This window comes from Pagrus pagrus (genome assembly GCF_965226575.1).
Source record: "Pagrus pagrus genome assembly, chromosome: 23".
NCBI classification, from domain to species: Eukaryota; Metazoa; Chordata; class Actinopteri; order Spariformes; family Sparidae; genus Pagrus; species Pagrus pagrus.
In genome coordinates, this window is record NC_140205.1 from 1,278,610 (window position 1) to 1,302,239 (window position 23,630).

The window sequence follows — 23,630 nt, forward strand, 5'->3', positions numbered from 1 at the left end:
AATCTGCACGATACGTTCAAGAGAAACACACATCGCTTTAAAACACACACTGCATGTGAGAGCACTTTGCAGAAACTGTAAACTGAAAGTATTTTTAGATTAAGACGATTTCTGCAGAAGAAAAACTCCCAACCTGCCCTTTAACTGATGATCTTTTGAAAGCAGACTTTTGTCAGATGAATGCGACATTTAAAGGTTTAGCGGGGACTGCACGAGGTGACCTCATCACCGGAGCGTCTCGGTGCTCGAGGCCACGCCGACGTCCTGCAGTCCAACAGGAAGCAGAAAACCTGGACAGAAACAGAGACGACGGGCTGCCAGAGAATCCACCAGAGAGCCCAGTGACATTTCAGCAACATGTGGACACAAGAACGAAGCTAGCAACTGGTGTGTGTGTGTGTGTGTGTGTGTGTGTGTGTGTGTGTGTGTGTGTGTGTTAGAGGCGATGAGATCACAGGATACAGGAAATGAGGTAGTGGCAGACTGCAGAGGTCGTCTGCAGGCAGCTGAAGTCGGTATTTCAGCATGAGTCAGCCCGTTGGAGTGTGAATACGAGATGTTTTTAAGATAAGTTTGGAAATGTTGCATCATGAAACGCTGAAGCTCTGTCCTCTCAGCGCCCCGGCTGCGCTCTGATTGGATAATAATCCCTCAGAACAAGAGGTGAGAGACCTCCAACCACAAACTATTTCAAGTCATCGTGATCTGACAGAGACAAACACACAGTTAGTTCAGTTCAAGCTGAAGCCTCGGAGGATTTTCTCTGACTCCACAGATCGTCTGCCTTTATTTTCAGATTACGTCTCGTAGTTTCAGGCTCCGTCCACAAGTGACTCTGAGAGTTTCTCTCTCGTCTTTTCTAATAAACTGAAGTGTTGTGACTGAGCAGAGGATTTGATAAAATCTCAAATGTTTTTCTGTCAATAAACGCTAAACGTTTGTCCTGCAGCCGTTTTCTTTTTCTTAATCTCATGATGAGCTTTAATGAGGCTGAATAATAAACTGACAGAACAGATTTAAACATGTGAAATACTGAAATTACACACACTTTTCTCTCTAACAGCTGTTTCCACATGTTGCACATGTGCCATGTTTTGTTTCCACGTGACATTATTTTCTTTTCACAAGTTAAAGATTAAGATCACGTGACAAAAGCCGATCACATCAGAAAATGTTGAATTCACGTGAAAAAGTCATTTTTTGGGGTGAAATTATGATTAATGTGTGAAAAGAGCAAATCACAGTGTTTATTTCACATGTGTTATTATTTTATTTTCACATGTCAAAGTTTTAATTCACTTTAAAAATCCATTTGCATTGAAAAATGTGTGATAACAATAAAACTTCATGTGACTTTCTGTCATGTTTTGTTTCCACGTGTAGAAATTTTAATCTACGTGTGAAAAAAAGCCAAGAACATGTGAACACATCCAGTTCACACGTGACGTTATTTTATTTCACATGTGACGTGTTTATTTGCACATGTCAAAATGTTATTTCAAGTGTAAAAAAGTCAACTGTGAAGAGAAATATGTGAAAATGTGGAATTCAAATCTGAAATGAACACGTCCAGTTCACATGACAGTTTATTATCACATGTTAAAGTTACAGTTCATGTTAAAATGTATATTTCATGCTCGTACATCTTTCCACATGTGAAAATGCCAGGAAATGTGTTTTAAACAAGGTGCTGGATTCACAGTTCTGCAGAACTACAACAGAACCTCCACAGTCCTGCAGTCGGACTGTGTCCAGGAGAACTTGTTGACTGTCACCATGTCTCCTCAGCCTGAGGTCAGAGTTCAGCCTGAACCTGCTGCTCTTGTGTTTTCTGAATGACTCTCACACTGACTCTTCTCTCTGCAGCCTGAAGATGCAAATCTGTTTTTTCCTCCTCATGTCATCTCGTCCTGCCTTTTTTCCCCTGCAGCTCCCTCGGGCCATTCCATGGGAAAAGAAACTTTTCCTGCGGCCCTGGGAGAAATCCAGCTATTTTAGGAAAACACGTCACTGCTTTGAGCTGCAGCCCAGAAACTCTCCCTTCTTTCCATCATCCAGCTTTTCTTTTTTTCCCTCTCTGTACTTGTTGCACGGCGCAGCAGTGTTTACCTTCCATTCACAGACACGTCGCTTCAAACTGTGCTCAGATTTCACAGTGGAGCGGAGTGAACGCGGCTCTCTGTGTGTGTGCTTCGTGTTTTCACGCACAGTGCAGGCAGCGCGGAGGCATGACGGATCCCGCAAGTCGTGCACAACTTGTGGAGCAGCTCGGCGGCGTTCAGGGCTGTTGTGGAAGCGTCAGCGAGGTTTGGGGTTGAAGCGGCTGCGGCGTGACACTGCAGAGCCTCTCTGCGCCTCTGCCTCCTTCATGGGTGTCACATGTGGACGACAGGGGGGCTGGATGGAGGAGGACGGACCCTGAGCCACAGGTATTCATTTAGGATCCAGTCATGCATGATGTGTTTTTCTTCTTTTGCATGGAAATCGCATGTTTCTCCACGACATGCACGCGTTAAAGTGCTCTCATTCATAAAAGCACGCGCATATGTGCAAACATCACGTCATAATTCAGCAGAAACAACAACACAAGTGATAACCTTGAGCCTGTGCCACCGTGGACACAACAGGTTCATTACGCACGACTCTGTCTGTCTCCAAATTCACATGAAATCGATATTTTCATCACAGAGTCGATCTCATTTGGAGCGTGTTTGTTCCTGAATAGCTGGATCAGCTTCATGATGATCATACGTGCGTGCATGTGTGTTTTTATTTCCCCCCTCAGTGAGAGAGCGTGCACAGACACGTCAGCTCGGGGAGGGCAAAGCCTGCTTAAGATGCAGTGAATGTGACAGCCAGCCGATAGTCCAGACTACAGCAGCGCGTGGACGGGAAAGGTGAGCGTGGTGGTGGGGGGGCACAACAATGCCAGCGGATCCAGCTCACCCGCAGACGTGACGCCGACACAGCAGCAACAAAGAGACTCACACGCGGAGACGCTCAGCTGGTTTCCAAATACGCGCGGGGGAGTCGGAGGGGGAACAGAGAGGACTGAGGTGCGGGAAGCGTCGCCCTTGTCTGGGGGGGAAAGATGACAGTGGTGCCCGGAGAGAACCTGGATGAGACTGTGGCACTGGCCGCGCTGTCAGCCCAGGATGTGTACGACCCGGAGCGAGTGGAGAACCAGGAGTGCTGCGAGCGGGTCGTCATCAACATCTCCGGGCTGCGCTTCGAGACGCAGCTGAAGACGCTCGCCCAGTTCCCCTCCACGCTGCTGGGGGACCCGCGCAAGAGGATGCGCTTCTTCGACCCGCTGAGGAACGAGTACTTCTTCGACAGGAACAGACCCAGCTTCGATGCCATCCTCTACTACTACCAGTCCGGGGGGAGGCTCCGGAGACCCGTCAACGTGCCGGTGGACATTTTCATGGAGGAGATTAAATTTTACGAACTGGGGGAGGAGGTGATCGAGAATTTCAAGGAGGATGAGGGGTTCATTAAGGAGGAGGAGCGGCCGCTGCCTGAGAACGAGTTCCAGCGGCAGGTCTGGCTCCTGTTCGAGTACCCGGAGAGCTCCGGACCCGCCAGGGGGATCGCCATCGTGTCCGTGCTGGTGATCCTCATCTCCATTGTGATTTTCTGCCTGGAGACTTTACCCGAGTTCAGAGAGGAAGCCAGGACGTTTGACGAGCAGCCGGCGGGGAACGGAACCGCGCGCGCAAAGAAGCCAAACCCGTTCACGGACCCGTTCTTCATCGTGGAGACGCTCTGCATCATCTGGTTCTCCTTCGAGCTGCTCGTCAGGTTCCTCGCCTGCCCGAGCAAACCCGCGTTCTTCAAGAACATCATGAACACCATCGACATCGTGGCCATCATGCCCTACTTCATCACGCTGGGTCTGGAGCTCGCGGAGCACCAGGGGAACGGACAGCAGGCCATGTCTCTGGCCATCCTCAGGGTCATCCGCCTGGTCCGGGTCTTCCGGATCTTCAAGCTCTCCAGACACTCCAAGGGGCTCCAGATCCTCGGGAAGACCCTGCAGGCCAGCATGAGGGAGCTGGGACTGCTCATCTTCTTCCTCTTCATCGGAGTCATCCTCTTCTCCAGCGCCGTGTACTTCGCGGAGACGGACGACCCGGATTCGGGCTTCAGCAGCATCCCGGACGCGTTCTGGTGGGCGGTGGTGTCGATGACCACGGTGGGCTACGGCGACATGTGTCCGGTCACCATCGGGGGGAAGATCGTGGGCTCTCTGTGCGCCATCGCCGGCGTGTTGACCATCGCGCTGCCGGTTCCGGTCATCGTCTCCAACTTCAACTACTTCTACCACCGCGAGACCGAGCACGAGGAGCAGTTCCAGTACACGCACGTGACCTGCGGCCAGCAGCAGTTCGGGGAGTTCAAGAAGAGCGACAGCAGGCCGTCTCTGTCCAAGTCCGACTACCTGGACAGCGAGGACGCGGACTCCATCAAGTACACCAACTGCAGCCCGCACAAAGCCTACACCGGGAAGCTCACCGACGTCTGACCCGGAGACCAATTACGCACCGGGGGGCGCGCGGAGTGAACATCCCGCCGTCACAGGATTATAAGAGAAATCACTTTATCTCCTCAGACTGTCTTCCATCACGCGTCACGAGCCGGGGGAGCTTCATGTCAGCCTGTAGCAGCTGTAGCACTTTATCATTATTATCATGATTATTATAATGATCGTGTAGTTGTTGTTTGTTTGTTTGTCTGTCTGTTTGTTGGTTGTTGTTGTTTGTGTTTCTCAGTAATTTATTGCCACAAGATGCAGGTTTAAAGTTTACATGCGCTTCTCTGAGACACACACAGGACCAATGTCATCTAAATTTACAGAGTGATGCAGGAGGCACGTGGCTGCTTTTATTATGATCCACACACACACACACACACACACACACACACACACACACACACACACACACACACACACACACCTGTTCCCTCACACACTTTCCGTTCAGGCTGGATGGAGCTCAGTGGATCAGCTGATGTGAAGATTCAATCCTCAAATTAAAAAACCTCTTTGAGTCCAGATTTGACTTTCACTTCCGGTCAGGACAAAAAAAAAAAGAAAAAGAAAAAGGAGGCCACGTGCACCCTGTTGTTAAACACGTCAGGAGGTTAAACTCCACAGCAGCGTTATGAAATCAGCTGTTTCCACCAAACCAACAGCGCCACTGTGCGGCCGACACGAGGCCCTGCAGCTCTCCACGGGAGGCAGTTTCTATAGCAACCTTCCAGACTTTTCCTATTGTCTGCCACAGGGATGAGAGGATGCTGAGGCTGCGGAGACGAGGCCACCAAACCACCATGTTGTGTTGTGGAAAGCCTCCATTTCAGTCCGATCAGAGCAGCAGAGCGTCAGGAGCCGACCTGCAGCCGGGCGGTCGTCCGGTTATCTGCCCGTCAGGCTTCACACACGATCGCAGAGGAAAAACTGAGCGTTTGAAATTGTAGTTTTTTTAATCAGGAAGAGAAACAAACAGTAAAAGAAATGTTCACATTCAATAGTTTGTAAAAAAAAAAAGAAAAACAATATTTTGGATGTTTTCGAGGTCGACTGACTGATTCAGACTCAGATCTCAGCTGAAACTCATTTATTTGATTCTGGTTCGATCCATCGGCTCAGATTCACACACTGATTGTGATTATCCCTCAAATTTCAACATCAAACACTCAAAATGACGTCAGTGCAAAACATTATGACCGACAGATATATCTGTGCCCAATCAGGACGTTTGTTCTTCCAGCTGACGAGTACGGGAGCAGAGAAGGGCCAAAATCTGAATCTTTAAAAGTAAAATTTAAATCTGATCAAATTTCACAATTTTATTCTGAATTCAGTTTCTTAAATGTTGAAATATCAAATGTTTGAAAATCATCTGAAGTCACAGTGTGATTCGTTTTTACACTGTAAAACCTTTAACTTAAAACATCAAGATGAAACAGTCACCTCACGATCACCGAGTGAAGCAGAATAATGATTTGAAGTCGCACAGCTCAGATTTAATTGTCTACTTCACCTGGTAACTGTGAGGTCATCGCTTTGCAGACTTTTTAAAAGTAAAGTCACGTTATAAAGTTTACAGTGTAGATCGAATCCACACATTATATTTACTTATTCATTATTTCTGTAGTGGAGCGTCTCAGCCAGAACATCTTGACTCTCAAAAAAAAGAGGTAGAAGTCCCAACTGTAACCTCCGGCCGATGGAGGACAAACAAGATCATGTGATGTGACTGAAAGACCGACAGCAGCTGGATGAGACTGCTGCTCTCAAACGACAAGAGTGAACTTTAAATATCAAATTTAAACCAAAATAGACAAAAAAATCCACAACAAACTTTAACTATTGAGGAATAGAAACGGCACTCGAGGCTGAGAGGAATTAATTTCTCCAGTCAGGTGAAGTTCAGTGAGTCACATGATCCAACAAAGAAAAGTAAAAATATCAAAACCACAAGAATTCAAACAATTTCAGCGATTTCAACATTAGATATTAAATTAATCGAACATATATTTTGGCACATTTCTGCTTCTGTACTGATCAGTCGAGCTCTAATGTTTCAACATGAAAGAAAACAGCTGATGAGTCTCGGTGGATGGATGGATGGATGGATGGATGGGTGGATGGATGGATGGATGGATGGATGGATGGATGGATGGATGGATGGATGGATGGTTGGATGGATGGGTGGATGGATGGATGGATGGGTGGATGGATGGATGGGTGGATGGGTGGATGGATGGGTGGATGGATGGGTGGATGGATGGGTGGATGGATGGATGGATGGATGGATGGATGGATGGATGGATGGGTGGGTGGATGGATGGATGGATGGATGGGTGGGTGGATGGGTGGGTGGATGGATGGGTGGTTGGATGGATGGGTGGATGGATGGATGGGTGGGTGGATGGATGGATGGATGGATGGGTGGATGGATGGATGGATGGGTGGATGGGTGGGTGGATGGATGGATGGATGGATGGGTGGATGGATGGATGGATGGATGGATGGATGGATGGATGGATGGATGGGTGGATGGATGGATGGATGGGTGGATGGATGGATGGGTGGGTGGATGGATGGATGGATGGGTGGATGGATGGATGGATGGGTGGATGGATGGATGGGTGGATGGGTGGATGGATGGGTGGATGGATGGGTGGATGGATGGATGGATGGATGGATGGATGGATGGATGGATGGGTGGGTGGATGGATGGGTGGATGGATGGATGGATGGATGGGTGGATGGATGGATGGATGGGTGGATGGATGGATGGGTGGATGGGTGGATGGATGGGTGGATGGATGGGTGGATGGATGGATGGATGGATGGGTGGATGGGTGGATGGATGGATGGATGGGTGGATGGGTGGATGGATGGGTGGATGGGTGAATGGGTGGATGGATGGATGGATGGATGGGTGGGTCTTCGTCAGACGGAGAGCTCTGGTGTGTTGCTCAGGAACAGAGGAGGTCACCTGCTGCTCTGAAGGTTTCCTCCATCGTCAGCTGCGTCATTAAAGCTCCTCGCTCATCTGGACTCATTCAACCAAACCTGATGGAAGAAATGTGGATTTTTAACAAACTGAGGGAATAAAAAAGGTCCCAGCCGACGTTCTTCAGCCTGAAGGTCACATGTTGGATTATTATGGTGGATGGAGGCCTGATGGAGGTGAACTGCTGAGTCACCGACACAGACGGACGGACGGACGACTCTGCAGCTCAGACGGCCGACAGCTGGTCACACAGACAGGTGAGTTCATTCATCATCTGATTTACTCTGTCAGTCAGTCAGTGTGTGTGTGTGTGTGTGTGACTTGTTGCTCCTCTTCCTGTGTGAAGTTTCTCAGCAGGAACACAGAACCTGGTCAGAACCTGGTCAGAACCTGGTCTCGTCACTGTGTGGTTGTTTCAGGAAGTCTGCACGACTCTCCCGTTCCCCCTGCAGCGACACAAAGCAGAGGAACATTCAATAATTTAAAACAGAGCTGCAACAATCAGTCGATTCATTGATTAGTTGATTGAAAGGAACTTTATTGCCACACTGATTTTAATAACACATCATTTGTTTTCTGTTGTTTTAAAGGCGCTGCTTGTAAGAAAAGCTGATCATTCAGTTGATTCATCAGATACTGATGCTGTGGGACGGCGGCCGACCCGTCCTGCAAGAAATCCACTTTTCTTACAAACAGCACCTTCACTCCCCTCTCTGTGTGTGAGGCGTCTGCACTGCTGGATGACATGAAAACAAAATTGTGCTTTCAGTGACACAAATGTATTTTAATCAGCTTTAAATCAGCAATATTCAGCTGTAGACGTATGTTTCTGAACTACAGAGCGCTGCTACAGAACAACGGGTCTGATTCTGTTCTCCAAACTAGCAGAAACACTCGGTAGGACTATTTCCTACGACTGAGTCATGTTACCGACCAGAACCAGGTCATCACGTGACGTCAGCTGACTGCCGGGTCAGTTAGTTACCTGTTACCTTGTTCCTCCTGATGAGGGCCATGGACCGGCCTGCACCCAGACACTCAACAAAATGAACAAACAAAGAAAATAGTGTCAAATAAAATACGCCCACACTCCAAAGTACCCCGGGGGGTCCTCGTTCCCCCATTAGAGAAACACTGTCTGAACCAATCAGCAGTGAGACATATTGACAAAAGTTGTTCAGAAGAAGCAGTTAAAGATTTCCCACATTAATCAGAGAATAAGTGAATTTAAAGCTGCATTCATTGACTGTTGACCACCAGGGGGCAGCAGAGCGGCATTTTACATCACTGTTTCCCAGAACACTGTTTGAAGCTAGAAAGGTGGCAGGGTCCGCCACATATAAACAAAGTTAAACAGTATAAACTGTGTTGTCCTTTAAGGTCAGTTTGTTTATTCGGTCATGAACACAAAGAGAGTTTGTTTATTTAAAATCAGTCAATGAAGATCTTTCTCCTCTCATTAACATTTCTTCCACAAAACTACAGACTGCTCCTTTAAATGCTTCACATTGACTCAGCATCAGTGTTTCCTGCTTTAATCTGTCGGTGCCTGATATGAAAACCTGCCCTGTGAGTCGCCGTCGTCGTCTTAACGAGTCAATTTAACATTAATTAAGTCCCAGATGTGTCTTCACACTCCGACACTCACGTCTCACGCTGCACTTTGATTCACAGCTTGTTTCTACGTGTTATCCTCACAGACAAATTACACATTTGTTCATATTTCTTCATAATACAACAGGTTATTTGAACAATTACTGCCTCTGGGCTCATCAAGATGTCAATATTAGTTTTTTAATCCATCATTTAACACAGAGTGACTTGTCTCCACAGTCATGTAGAAGGGAAGTGTTGATTTTGATTAAATGCAATAATGTCAACATAACTATCAAATATATGATGAATATGCTAAAATATATCATGACAGTAATCGTCCCCTGGAGTCAGAAGTGTTACTGACAAAAGTCTCTTATTTTGAAATAAAGATCACACTGATGACATCACTTCACTTCCTGAATGTCTGTGGAGGTGGTTCAGTCCGATGTCTCCAGACTGACAGCATGTGGCTTGATGCTCTGTGGCAGCCATTTTGTAAAATGCACGTTTCATGGATATCGTGACTGTTGTTCGTTCTTCATGTGACACCAGTTAAAAGATAAGACGTCAGTGAGTTCTGTAAAATGAGTTTAAATGTTAGAAAACAGCTTTCAGACATTTGGCCCTTTAAAACTTACAGTTTCTGTCTAATGACCCTTTTAATCATCCACTGTTATAAGATTAATTCATCTTTTATTCGTTTATCATCACGTTACTGTGTCGTCCATCTTTTGTGACGCCGGTTTTGATAAATGCAACATAAACTAATAAAATTATGTTGAACGGCAACAAGTCAATCAAACTTTTTTTAGCATTTACTGACACTGATACTGTTTATTAAATATATTATTTAAATAAAATTGAGTTTTTTAAAGGAAGTAAACTATAAAAATAATAATAAAAAACAAAGAAAATAACAGAGTCCCAGAAGGAGTAAGTGGAAGTTAATCTTACGTATCCTGACTCCTCTATCACTTTTCTTCTTTTAACTCATTACTTCAACACATTATCAGATTTATTTACAACTGATATACAAACAACTATCCACAGTTTATCATAAATAAATAAATAAATAAATAAATAACAATCCCAGTTTATTTACAATCCAAACATTGAAACAGCCTGAACACACTTCCTCTTCCATGTACCTGCCACAAATATCTTTTTTGTGTCGTTTTTTAAATTGATTTATATTAATACTTTGTGTCAACTCACACACACACACACACACACACACACACACACACACACACACACACACACACACACACACACACACACACACACACACACGTCTCTGTGATGAATCGGGTGATAATCACTGTGACCTCTGTGGTGTCGCAGCAGCAGTACAGCTGTCGGCCAGCAGGTGGCAGCAGCTGCCGCAGGAAGTCTGTCCTGTGCAGCTGTCAGAGACACCACAGCTGGATGGTCCCTGCAGTGTGCCGGCTCTGATCCGTCCTCTCAGCTGCAGCCGGTCACAGAGACGGTCCCTCTCAGTTCAGAACTTCCTTTCAGACTCATCGACAATAAAACACTTATTCTCTCCGAGCAGCAGAAAGACTTTTACTACATGTGTTTGTCCAAAAGTGTGTTGGTGTTGGAGCTGTCGGTCCAGCTGTGGTGAGGACTGAACATCTGCAGGTGGTTCTGGTCCGGCTGCACCTTTAAGTTCACTCACAGTTTAGTTGCAATGAAAGATGAGATGTCTTTAAGGGCCGAGGTCTTTAGTGCTTTAGGCTTTAAAATCTGTCCTCCGACACACAGGAAGTCAGTGCAGTGATTTAAGGAGTGAGGTGTCAGTGAGGATGAGGAGCGGCTATCTGTCGGATTTTTTACTCAGACCTGTGAACGCACCGTTCCAGTGGTCCAGCCTGCCGAATATAAAAACACAAAGACGTTTTTTTGTGTCTCGTTTTGACAGAAATCCTTTAATTCTTGCTGATTTCGTGGCTGAATTCATGTCCGAGTCCAGAAACAGTTCTGGTTTGAGTTGTAGATTTCAGTGCTTTGAGTTCAGGGTGACTGACTGTTGATGGTTCTTGTTCGGGGCCTCAGTGCTCAGCAGGAGGTTCTGGCTCGTCCACTCACTGATTAGTTCAATGCACTTAATGAGCAGTTTGTTATTAAACGTTCCTTCTGTACGTGGACGTAGGAAGCATTTAAAATGTGGGCGCAATCTCACAAGGTTCTGGAGGTTCTGCCCGACCAGATTTTTAACACAATGGATGTAATTTCTTGTATTCTGGTTCCTTTTAAACATGATGGATTCATTTATAATTTAATCCAGACTTCCAGAGCTCTGTGCCTCTGATATATAACCTACTCTTTATTTTTTACTAAAAATATATAGAGGAGCGGTCGTGTGGCACCGTGTGCGTGGATGATCCTGTGACGTGTGTTGTATGGATGGGGATCGTTTGTCTGCTGATAACACCGGTGTGGACAACACCTTCATCGAGATGAGTTTAGTCTGAATTAAAGCGTATGGACGTGCTCTGTCTTTCAGAACAGCCTCCAGGAAGTTCAAAACAGTTTTATTCTGGTTTTCTCAGACAGTCCTGATTCAAACTCGTCTGAAAGAGACTCATTTCCTGGAGGTCACTGTAGATGGACCAGGTTTCTGGTCTACAGGCGACTGACAACACACACCACATCCACACACTTACACAGCTCTGCCTGTTTCTAAAGATAATGATGAAGCTAACGTTCACAAAGACGCTAATGTTTCTCCCCAAGTTCAGTCTTTTCTCTGACGCGCTGCAGCTTTTATAACCTCCCTCAGACCAGCTGCTGCCAGTCGCACTAACGAGGTCTGACACAGGTGACTGGAATTAACCTCAGTCAGCTTCATCCACAGTCAGACTGCAGCGATCCGATCAGTCACATTCTGCTCTAAGTGTGTTTTATACACAAAGACAGAAAGTCTGCTTCTGTGTCTAAAGTGCTAAAGTCTCACCTGCCAACATTTAGCAGCTGTTTGAACACACTGTTTACACTGATTTCACCATTTACACTCAATTTATGAAAGAAGAAACATGTTATTGATCTAAACATGTCACATTTTACAAACACACTAACCAGTAACCAGTATAGGCGACTTCTTTGTCCCCAGACTCCCTTAACAAATGTGTCAGTTTAGTGAGTTGTTGAGTTGGAGACACTTTATAAACTGTGTGAAACTCTGTCTCTGACTGATTCTGACTGATTTGTTCCTTCTTGTTAATTCAGCAAATGTTCTACGTGAAAATATTATTGTCTTTGACAAAAACCTCATGTGTCCAAGAGATGTCTGTGTTTATCTGCATACAGCAGGAGTTGAGGTGTGATCAGACGCTTGTTGCCGTCAGGTGTGAACAGGCTCTGAGTTTCATGCTGGCAGCGGGTCAGGACTGAGTCAGTCAGCTGTTTGTTTGTCCGTTGTCTGCATCGGAGCGTGAAGGTGACACGTGGAGGAGAAGGCGTCATGTTCAGAGCGTGTTGTATGAAGCACGCCGCTCCTCCACCACGCAGCCACCATGTTACAGTTACATAACGCAGCAGCTCATGTCAGACTGAGAGCAGGAGACATGACAGCTCTCAGCCAACTGACCGTCGGCCCCCTGGGAGGCTTTTTGGTCAGAATCTCCTCCTGTAAAGTCGCCTCCTCCTCCTCCTCCACCTCCTCCTCCTCCACCTCCTCGCCCACCTCCTCCTCCTCCACCTCCTCCTCGCCCACCTCCTCGCCCACCTCCTCCTCCTCCTGCCCTGCATGTCCTCTCTGAACATATGCAGCCGGTGCAGGCGGAGGTAAACAGGTTTCCCCTTGGATGACACTGCTGCTGTTGACGGGGCAGAGTTACACTCTGACAGCTATTGTTAGCGTCTTTGTCACCGCTGAGGGAATCTGTCCCGAAGCTTCAAGTGGCCTGCAGTGAGTTACAGCACCAGCACCAGCACCAGCACCAGCACCCATCCAACCTCCACCCAGCCCACTGCTTTTTCCACTTCATGAAAGACAAACGGGCGAAAGCAGCGGCGTGGAGGTGAAGATGATCGTCTCCTGACTGAAACACTGTAGAGCTGCTCCTGTAGATCAGCAGCTCAGAACTGAACCAGAACCAGAACTGCAGCTGTCAATATGAGCAGATTTATCGTGAAGTTCATCTTGTTTACGAGCTTTTCTGACCCAGTTGGCTCCATGTTGGTGTTGGTTCTGGTGCTGATGAGTTGATGTAGTTCACTGAGCGCTGTGACACAAAACTACATGAGGTTTGACTTTAACACAACAAACTGACAAACATCATGTGACTCATGACCCAGTTCAACTGGATCAATACATTTATTTCTCTCTGAACAGGCGGTGAAAAAGACATTTTCAATCATTAATTCTGAATCATCCGTCACAAACACATTTTACTGTCATCACTGTAAACAGGCTTCCTCTGCAGCTGGCCTCCTGTTTCTGGACCACGGCAGTGTAGACGCTGTTAAATCTCTCCTGCGTGATGTTGTGTGGATGTTGTGGTGCCATCACCGTGGCGACCACAGCGCAGCAGCTGCTGTCACTGATGGTTTATTGTCGTGCCGGTCGAGGTCTCGTGACCATCATCCATCAAGTGTAAGTGACACAGGACGAGTCTTTAAATAACGGCGACCCTCGACCTGAGTGTCACATGAAGCCGATGAAGGTTTTTAAACACATCGATCAGAGATATGAAAGACGTCGCAGCTTTAATGTGTCAACGACAGCTGAATCTCAGCCTCCACTGACCCGAGAGAAACGCTTCAAAGCCTTCAGTCTTTAGCAGACAAACAATCTGCAGCAATTATAATCAGAATTGAAGTTTTTTCTGAAGCACAAATGTTGAACTGTTCTCTAAATCATCAGTTTCAGACCTTCTGGAGACTTTTTAATTAAAACTTAATCTTTTGTCTTTATTTAACCTGCAGCTGAAACTCAAACTGATCATTCAGATTTTTCCTTTAATCCATAAAATGTGGGATTAAAGTGAAAAGTGTTGTAAAGTAAATCATCATATGTAGATCTGTTGGGTTTCAGTGCGTTTCTCCATCATCTCCCATAGACTTCAATGCAGCTGCCACCACAGTCTGGCACCGAAGGTAAAAGTCACAGGGAGCTTGATGATCGCTCAGATGTGCAGGAAGGTTGAAGCCACTGGTTGATGTGTGTTAATCTTGAGGCTGCAGTGTGTTTGTGAGCTCTGGTTTGGACCGGGTCAGACTCAGGTTGAGGTCTGGGTCAGGCTGAGCTCGCTGTGAAACACATCAGATCTGACGCTGTGGCGTGCGCTGGTATGTTTTTGAGCTAATGTATTAGCAGCAGCAGAGGAAAGAGAAGAAGTGGTAATAAAAGACTTCTGATTTAAAACGTGCTCTCTCCTCGTGGCTCCGGCTGCAGACTGACTGAGAGACCTAATTACCGGCAGCACCTCGTGCAGCGAGCAGATTAAACCTCATTATTCCCATTGATTATCACTTGATGCCTCCTTTCTCCCCCTTCCTGGAGAACGGTCTATTTTTAGCTGTTACTACATGGAGAATGTGCAGCCAGGCTTACAGAAGCCAGCTGATAATACCTTGAGTCCGCTGGAGTGAAGTGAAGCTCGACAAACCGCAGCGAGCGTCTTCACTGGATTCTCTTACGAACGCCGTGCGGCACACAGCTGATCCGGCTGCTGCCGTTTACGCTCCGACTCACCGTCTGCCTGCTCGTCTTGTTCCGACTCATCACGTCCCGTCTGCACAAGAGTTTTTATGCTGAACAGTTCCCCACCAGTGACACCGATTAAACTGGGTCAATAAAGTTTCTGACTGGGTTCAGACCTCCTGTGGCCCCTGGAGGTTTGATCTCAGAGGGCCCGGCTGGTCCTCAGGTAAACTGTGGCTGCTGTGGATCATAAACACTGATAAACACTGAGACGATCACACATGAAACATGTGAAGACCTGCTTCGTTTGCATCGAACACAGCCTGAGACGAGGCAGATTCAATAAACTGAGGGCTTCGTTGGATTTAGTCGTTCGGAAAATAAACATTTTTAATTGTAGAGAAAAAATGAAGTCATTCAAAGGTGCAAGAGAGAGGATCTGTGCAGAAACGTAGTCTTCCTCCCTGTCCTCTTCCTCCCTGTCCTCCTCCTCCCTGTCCTCTTCCTCCCTGTCCTCCTCCTCCCTGTCCTCTTCCTCCCTGTCCCCTTCCTCCCTGTCCTCTTCCTCCCTGTCCTCTTCCTCCCTGTCTTCCTCCTCCCTGTCCTCCTCCTCCCTGTCCTCTTCCTCCCTGTCTTCCTCCTCCCTGTCCTCCTCCTCCCTGTCCTCTTCCTCCCTGTCCTCTTCCTCCCTGTCTTCCTCCTCCCTGTCCTCTTCCTCCCTGTCCTCCTCCTCCCTGTCCTCTTCCTCCCTGTCCCCTTCCTCCCTGTCCTCTTCCTCCCTGTCCTCTTCCTCCCTGTCTTCCTCCTCCCTGTCCTCCTCCTCCCTGTCCTCTTCCTCCCTGTCTTCCTCCTCCCTGTCCTCCTCCTCCCTGTCCTCTTCCTCCCTGTCCTCTTCCTCCCTGTCTTCCTCCTCCCTGTCCTCTTCCTCCCTGTCCCCTTCCTCCCTGTCCTCTTCCTCCCTGTCCTCTTCCTCCCTGTCTTCCTCCTCCCTGTCCTCCTCCTCCCTGTCCTCTTCCTCCCTGTCTTCCTCCTCCCTGTCCTCCTCCTCCCTGTCCTCTTCCTCCCTGTCCTCTTCCTCCCTGTCTTCCTCCTCCCTGTCCTCTTCCTCCCTGTCTTCCTCCTCCCTGTCCTCCTCCTCCCTGTCCTCTTCCTCCCTGTCTTCCTCCTCCCTGTCCTCTTCCTCCCTGTCCTCCTCCTCCCTGTCCTCCTCCTCCCTGTCCTCTTCCTCCCTGTCGTCGGGCCGCAGTGGCTCGCTCACGTTAGCGTGGTGGATGTTGTCGGTCGGCGTCGCTAGCTGTGAACAATCAGCACAGAATAAACAGGAAGTGATGGCTGCTGGTTCGTCCTGTCCTTGGCTCTGCTTCCTCAGCATGTGACCGATGGAGATGGCCTGGAGTGTGTGTGTGTGTGTGTGTGTGTGTGTGTGTGCGCGCGATGGAGAGTCTGGGGAAGGAGTATATATAGTCAGTGTTCAGATTGTGAGTCCATTTATCTCCACATGTTTACGTGTCGTATAGGTGAATATGTCTTATTGTTTTTATTGACTTGTGTCTCTGAAGTTTTCTTTTTGGTTTGTGAATTTGTTTAGTTGAACTGTTTCCTGTGAGATCTCACAGTCGTGGAAACAATCAGCACATATTTATCTCTTAAATCTTAAATGAATATGTCACTCTCCTGTCTGTGCAGCCTCAGAACAGATGGACTTCAAGATTCATCATATTTTTCAAAAAAATTGTGCGATATGTAAGAATTAGCCACCTGATGCGTTCATACTTCCAACAAATAGGGGGCAGCATATCACCAGAGTAACTGCTAACTGCTGCTAACTGGATTCCTTTTATGCATCAATGACTGTAGCTACTGTTAGCTTGTTAGCTCAGCTAGCGGGTACTACAGATTCATCCTCAGCACTCCAACATAAAAAATATGTTTTAATTTTTGTGACTTATTCGACCAGGATAAGTCAGAATCTGAGCCGGTGAGAGAATAACTATTTTAATTATTTTGAAATAGTCGATCTTCTCACCGATGGTCTCGTTTGCTGATGTAGAGATCACAACCTGATCTGAGGAGACCAGATTTACTGTAGCTGCTCAGCTAAAAGTGTGAATGGGAGATGTTGACTGAGTTTAAAGTTTTGGGTGACCTGTTCCTTTAACAGACAGAATCACTGTGTAGTTTGAACGTGACATTTTGATTTTCCTCATGAATGTGATCGTGAGTCCTGCAGGGTTTACTCTGTAACGGACCAACAGTGTCTCTGCTTCTGTTTCCAGGATGGACGACGAGCCGCTCCTCCACCTCGCTTCCTCCTCGCGGCGCCTTGTCAAACCAAAAGAGTACGACGTCCCTGCTTCCCCCGCTCCTCATCCTCTTCTTCCTCCTCCTTCCTCTGATGAAGGTGAAACAAACTCTGGATAAAAACACTGACACTCATAGAAACACGGAGCTATGAGACGCCTTTCCATTACAAGAGGACATCCTGACTGATGTTTTTTGCAGCGGGACTCTGAGGTACGACAAACGTTACTTGAATCATCTGCTTCGTATATTTACAACATGTCTGCTGGCTAACGGAGTCCAACATATAATCACCAATAGATGTTTTTTCGGGAGGTCGCTCCTCTTGCTGTAGAGAAAAAGAAGCTGTACGTCCTGTCTGTGCGTCGCATATCATATTCAAACCAAAACATATTATTGCATGCTTGGAAAGTAGAGCATGTAAACAGAAGAAGTCTGACTTTTGTGTTGACGGCTCGACCCAGCACCGATAATCTGTACCGAGGGAACAACAACGACAACAGCTCATCGATATCAAGTTAATTCAAATGATTCTGTTCGACTGGTGGAATAAGTTGCTAAATCTATATTTTTTAAAGTATCATACTGTATATGTTTTATATGGAGGGGGATTGGTTAACCTCGTGAATTATTTTGTAGATTTTTAACATTTTTGCTAATGTGTTTTAATTATTTCGTCTTGTTTTTCTTTTGTTTTGTTTCTTTTTTTTTTTGCCTTTGTAAAAACAGAGCAGCTCCAGTGGGCAGCTCCCATGAAAAATGTCTGCCTGCCAAAAAAACACTTTAAAAAAGAAAAACAAACTCGCCCCTGCAGACGAATGTGTGGAAAACTTCAACAGCAGCAACAAAAAGAGTCGGTTGAAAGTCATTTATCGCAGACATGTGACATCTGAGTTTTCTTCGAATGATTTTGAATGTTTCTGATTGTGTTTGGGTTTTTGATCAAAATGCTGTATATCTGTTATATTGAGAACATCTACCTCAGTGTCCGCTCATTAACGACAGAAGCTTTAACACCTGAATGACGCTGGTGAGTCTCCATTATCTGAACACTGTCATCAGACCTGGGTTGAGTTTTTTTAATGCCTCTCTAATTATCTGGTGCGATTACAGAAACCCAAACGCTCTATAAACTGCCATTTAATAACCTGGAGAAGTCAGAAAATAAAGCTAAAGATCCGAGAAGAAATGTAAACCATGTTAACGAGGGATGAATATATATGAAGCCAATATCGGCCTTTTAATTAAATATCAGATGTCATCCAGCCGGACGACAGCGAAGCAGCTTAGAGCCTGACATCACCATTTTCTTTGCACATTTTAATTTATTTGTGAAATTGTTTGTGTGACTGTTTTTAATTACATGTTGATTTAAGGGCAATAATGTTGTGCAGAGGGTTCCTGCTATAGAATGAATGGAGCTGGTCTTAAAAACTGTTAAACCTAAAATATTTATAAGTTTGAAGTTTTAATGGAAAAATAATTTTTACGTTTTTATGAGGTTTTTCATACCAAACAACGATCCGGTCCCTGAACATTTCAGGCACAACATGTGTTAAATTTATCAGAAGAATCTGAAAATTTGGGAAATCCTGCAGTCAGCGCTTTTCACGAAATTCAGATGAGAAGATGGAGATCAGGTAAATCTCTGTTCAGTGACCGATGCATGAAAGGGTCCAAGATGTGTTTAGCCTAGCTTAGCAAAAAAGGCTGGCAGCAAAGGGAAACTGCTAGCCTAAAATACAGGTGTAATGATTGAAAACTGCCTGGTGGACGTGGTTTTAGGAGCAGTTAGCGCTGGAGCTACGACTGTGATAAAGAAACATCATAACACACTTTAAAAAAAATGTTTGGGTCCGGGACGTTTCTTTCTTTTCTAACTGAGAACAGAAACCGGAAGGAGGAGAAACAGTCCGGAGTACAGAGGCAGAGTCTGTCGTCCTAAAACCCAGAAATCAGTTAGCGTGTTAGCATGTTAGCACATCTGGTTCTCTCGTCTCAAAGTCTGTTTGTTGAATGTGTTATTTAAGTTACGATGCTTTATATCCAAAAGGTCAAAGGTCAGCTTCACTGTGACATCATAATCTTCAGCTCAGGAACATGTGCGGTGTGCGAGGCAGAAATTGTTTTTATTTTCCTCGTGACGGAGCTAAGCTAACAGTTTCCCCTGCCGTCTTTGCTAAACACATCCTGGACATCTCTCCGTACGAACAGCCTCCTCTCATCTGACACCCGTGAAGATTGCAGAAAAATATTTCATAATCACAAAACATTACTGCGTCTGTGAAAACTCGTCTCCGTCAAACTGCTAGCATCAAGTCTGCAGCTCGCTCTTGTTGTAATTCTGCTTGGCTTAGACGTAAAAACAGCCGAGGGTGATTTCTGTGTGACAGAAGCGCTGATGAGCTGTGACTCGACATTAGTTGTGGTGATTAATGTATTCTGCATTCTGCATGTGCAACAATAATGACATAATATTTCCCCTGTGAGCGCAGCTCCGTCCTCCATGACTAAACCTGTGACTTACAGTCAGCCTGGTCAGGTTTCCACATATTTAACCATCACTTGATCTTCACTGCGTGTAACATCCGTTGTTACGTCTCCGACATCTTCATGCTTCACCATCAACTGCAGAGTTCAGTTCAGGCTCGTCACCAAACTGTTTCATTTCATGCAAACATAAGGAAAAGCAATAGTGTGAGTGATTACTGTGCTCTGGGAAATTCAGTGTGGAAGAAAAATGCATTTTGATTTCTTTTCTTTTCTTTTCTGTTTTTTATTTCCAGTTATTGTTGCCATTGTTTATTTTGACAATCTTCAATTGTGATCTATTTTTGATAAAATAAATCTTTAATCATGTTCAGTTTCAATCTTCATGTGTCTCAGATGAATGCACATGCAGATGTGTCATTTCTGTTTCTTGTTGGCTTTTTCCATGTGTCAAGAGGCCAACTGGATTTAAACAGTGTGCTTGTGCTGTGTGTTGTTGGGATCAAAAACACCATCACATCTCTGTTGCCTTCATCCATCCTGTGGGTCCTCTGTGAATCGGTCTCCGGAGAGGACGGGACAGATCTTTAAAGTCCAACGCAAACTAAACTGTTTTTCACTTTGTCATTCACACCCACCACCTGCACCCTGTCGTTCCCTACAATGTAACACCATCACTCTGTTGTTCCCTGCAGTGCAACACTGGCAGGCTGTCGCTCCCTATGGTGTAAGGCCGGCACTTTGTTGTTCCCTACAGTGCAACAACGTCACTCTGTCGTTCCCTGCGGTGTAATACCAGCACTGTGGTTCCCTCTGGTGTAACACCTGCATTCTGTCGTTCCCTACAGTGTAACACCGTCACTTTGTTGTTCCCTACAGTGTAACACCGTCACTCTGCCGTTCCCTACAGTGTAACACCGTCACTCTGCCGTTCCCTACAGTGTAACACCATCACTCTGCCGTTCCCTACAGTGTAACACCATCACTCTGCCGTTCCCTACAGTGTAACACCATCACTCTGCCGTTCCCTACAGTGTAACACCATCACTCTGCTGTTCCCTACAGTGTAACACTGGACACGCCCCTGCAGCCAGTTGCAACAAAAGCATTTCTCATATTCCCAAAGACGTCTTTTTCTTTATTTAAATAACACTTTGACATCTGACTAAAAGAGGGATACCTGGAAAGGTCACTGTCTAAACAGAAAGCAGTGTGTTATCAGCGGCAGTCTGCGCCCCCCTCCCTCCATTTACACATCTCCTGGTCATATTGTGACGAAACATTTCTCTCATCACTTTCTTCCATTTCCATAATAAACACTTTGTAGGTTTTGGGCTTTCGGTCCTGTCATCACCTTCTACTGCAGTTTGTTAACAACAAAGTCTCCCAGAGATGTGACGTCATCAGTAGGAACCAACCGAAGGAAAGACATCGAAGTCAAATAGAAAGAATCAGACTCGTGATCTGAATGCTTCTGTATGCCGAAGCTAACAGGCAGTGTTGTTCGAAGGAAATATGGAAAACAAATGTATTATTCTTATTGAAATATCATAATGAGAAAATATGAAAGTAGGCTAATCAAATTTCAGAGAATTAAAACACAAACAGAAATAAAGGGTGAGGTGATCAAGAGTAAGAAGCGATAGGTCTTTTGTTGCGTCTCCTACTTTAAACCAAACTAGAGCCTTTAATTTCTTTGTGGAAAAAACACAAACAAACTGTTCTTTAACATGCAAACCATCACAACATTAATATCTGCAGGGGTTTGGAAATGACAGAAAAAAAAACAGCAGATGTCACAAAGAAACATGCAGTAACCACAGTTATTCATCAATAAGCAATAATGCATGAAAAGTACAATGTCATCAGCATAGATGAATTGTCTGGTTGTTCATGTCTGTACATAAAGAGTTAACAGTGCCTTAATCATAACCTGATTTAAGTTATAACCCCGTCAGATGCATCTGAAGTACCATAGAAGAAGAAAGTGTGTATTTATATTAGCACTGTAGGGATGCAATCGACTGGTTGTGCGTAGAAATACTGTATTGTAAATTAATGTATTGAATGTAAAGTAAGTAGTCTTCCTGGTTGGTGTTGTGAGAGGAAAATAATATGAAAGTAAAAAGAAATCTCTTTCTATGGAAGCTCAAAGTGGACAAGACTACATGTATTTTTTAGGCTGTTTGTCTTGCACAAGAATTATTTAGTTTTCTTGTGTCAGTTACTTTTAGAAACCTCCATTATTATCCCGCCACACAAGATTTAAAAAATATACATTATATAAACTATTATCTCTTTCAAGTAATAGTAATAAGTTCTGATAAGTAAGGAGTTTTTTCTGGTTATTTTGGACCACAAAAACAAAATGTGGTATTAAAAAAAATAAATATAATATTCGCAATCGTGTCCACTTTCAGTTTCCCCCGTTGAATTTTCTGTTCCAGATTAAAAAGATATAGATTTACTTTGGCAGCTCATGAGAGTAAAACTGTTGACTGAGATGTTTTAATCTTCACTTCACACAATCTGCTCTTTTTAAAAATGATTTTAGTGTGAAGTAACGACCGATGGTGTTATTGTGACACAAACGTTTTGTCTGCATTTACACTGAAATCAGATCATATAAAAGTGAAATATACTGTATGTACTGTACTGTATTACAAGTAGTAGGACATTTTATTTAAATTTGATATAAAATAGTCCTAATTTGGGAAAAATCACAAACACCCAGCAACTTTTATTGTTAAATTTTGTGTTTTACAAACCGAGCGAGACATAAAATTAAGATGTTTAAAAGGTGCAATATGTAAGAATTTTAGCTCAGAGGATTCAAAAGTGTTGAAGAAGTTTCAGTTTTGTGTTGCAGAGTTATGTAAAAAAGTTAGCATGCTAACCAGCTAGCCCCAGCCTGTCCTGTCTTATCATACCACTCTGAGCTCTCAGTCTGGACCGCTAGCTGCACGGCTAACTGAGCTAACTAACGAGACACAACTGCAATTAGCAGTTTCTCTGAAATGCTGCCCCCTATCTGTGTGGAGAGGGAATTCCCCAAGTGGCCAATTCTTACATACTGCGCCTTTAACTTGAAAATTTATTCAAAACACACTTACAGGCATTTTTCAGAGCGACATCTCTTCATCATGCTGGTCTGAAGAAGAGCTGCTGCTGTTTTATGAGATGAAAACAAATGTGATCAAGATTGTGACGTGATTGTAAATTCAGACTTAATAGAAAATAGAGAAAAAAATGACCTGCCGACCAAATATTGTCCATAAAAATTGAAGCGTTGTTTGAATTATCTGAATCTTCCTGACAGTTTGAGGGAGTGTTTGTGTTGACGGTGACTAACAGCCACTTACATTGATTTTATATTGATAGGTTCCCATCAGAAGAGGTCAGAAACGGTGTCTTCGAATTGATGTGTGGTTTGATTTTCACACATACATCAGGTTAAATCCAACAACAATCTGTTTATTTTTTATACAATGCTGTAAAAATTCAGAGGAGTGAAACAAGACTGAGAGAACAATTCATAAAATAGTAAAAACTAACTATCATAGATACTTACCGGCATGAGTGTAACACCTGCAGTCTGTCTCGTGTACCTGAGGTCGGTCCTGTGTTCATTCACTCACCTGTGTGTTTGTGTTTCCTGCTAACAGCTGAAACTACAGCGACAAAACTCTGTCTGCAAAACCTCAGCGTGTGTCTTCGGTGTGTAAAATCTCAAATACTGTTTTATTTTGTTAACCTGAGTGTCCGTGTGTTTCACTGTATGACGACAGGTATAAAGTTAAATAGCAGAAAAAAAGAGAACAAGTCCCTGATGATGTCATAATATACGTCAGACTGGGATCGTTCATATTCCTGTATATGCACAACAGAGTCATTCTGAATAATAGTTGTGACTACGTTTAATGTGGCCTTTTCTTTCTCTTTAATGTACTGCAATGTTGTAAATGATTTGTATAATATAATATAATGTATATTAAAGTTAACAAGGCTTTATGTTTCTACCACCTATGTTTAATAAATAAATGAACTGTGCTCAAATGTAT

At 44.8% G+C, this 23,630-nt stretch overlaps 1 protein-coding gene and 1 long non-coding RNA gene across 2 annotated transcripts; both read left to right on the top strand.

The window, feature by feature from the left end:
* The first annotated feature begins 1,512 nt into the window (after positions 1-1,512).
* LOC311252289 (shaker-related potassium channel tsha2) lies at positions 1,513-6,703 on the top strand. The gene is made up of 2 exons (XM_084345326.1): positions 1,513-2,429; positions 2,786-6,703. The coding sequence occupies exon 2, from the start codon at positions 3,092-3,094 to the stop codon at positions 4,526-4,528; it is 1,437 nt and encodes a 478-aa protein (XP_084201452.1). The 5' UTR covers positions 1,513-2,429; positions 2,786-3,091; the 3' UTR covers positions 4,529-6,703.
* Positions 6,704-7,436: 733 nt separating this feature from the next.
* Positions 7,437-23,619, top strand: LOC311252296. The gene is made up of 2 exons (XR_014621510.1): positions 7,437-7,789; positions 17,055-23,619. It is a non-coding gene; the product is annotated as an uncharacterized lncRNA (long non-coding RNA).
* The last annotated feature ends 11 nt before the right edge of the window (positions 23,620-23,630 follow it).

What these genes read in the sequence shown, in the direction of transcription:
- LOC311252289 (XM_084345326.1), top strand. Translation starts at nt 3,092, where the DNA reads ATGACAGTGGTGCCCGGAGAGAACCTGGATGAGACTGTGGCACTGGCC.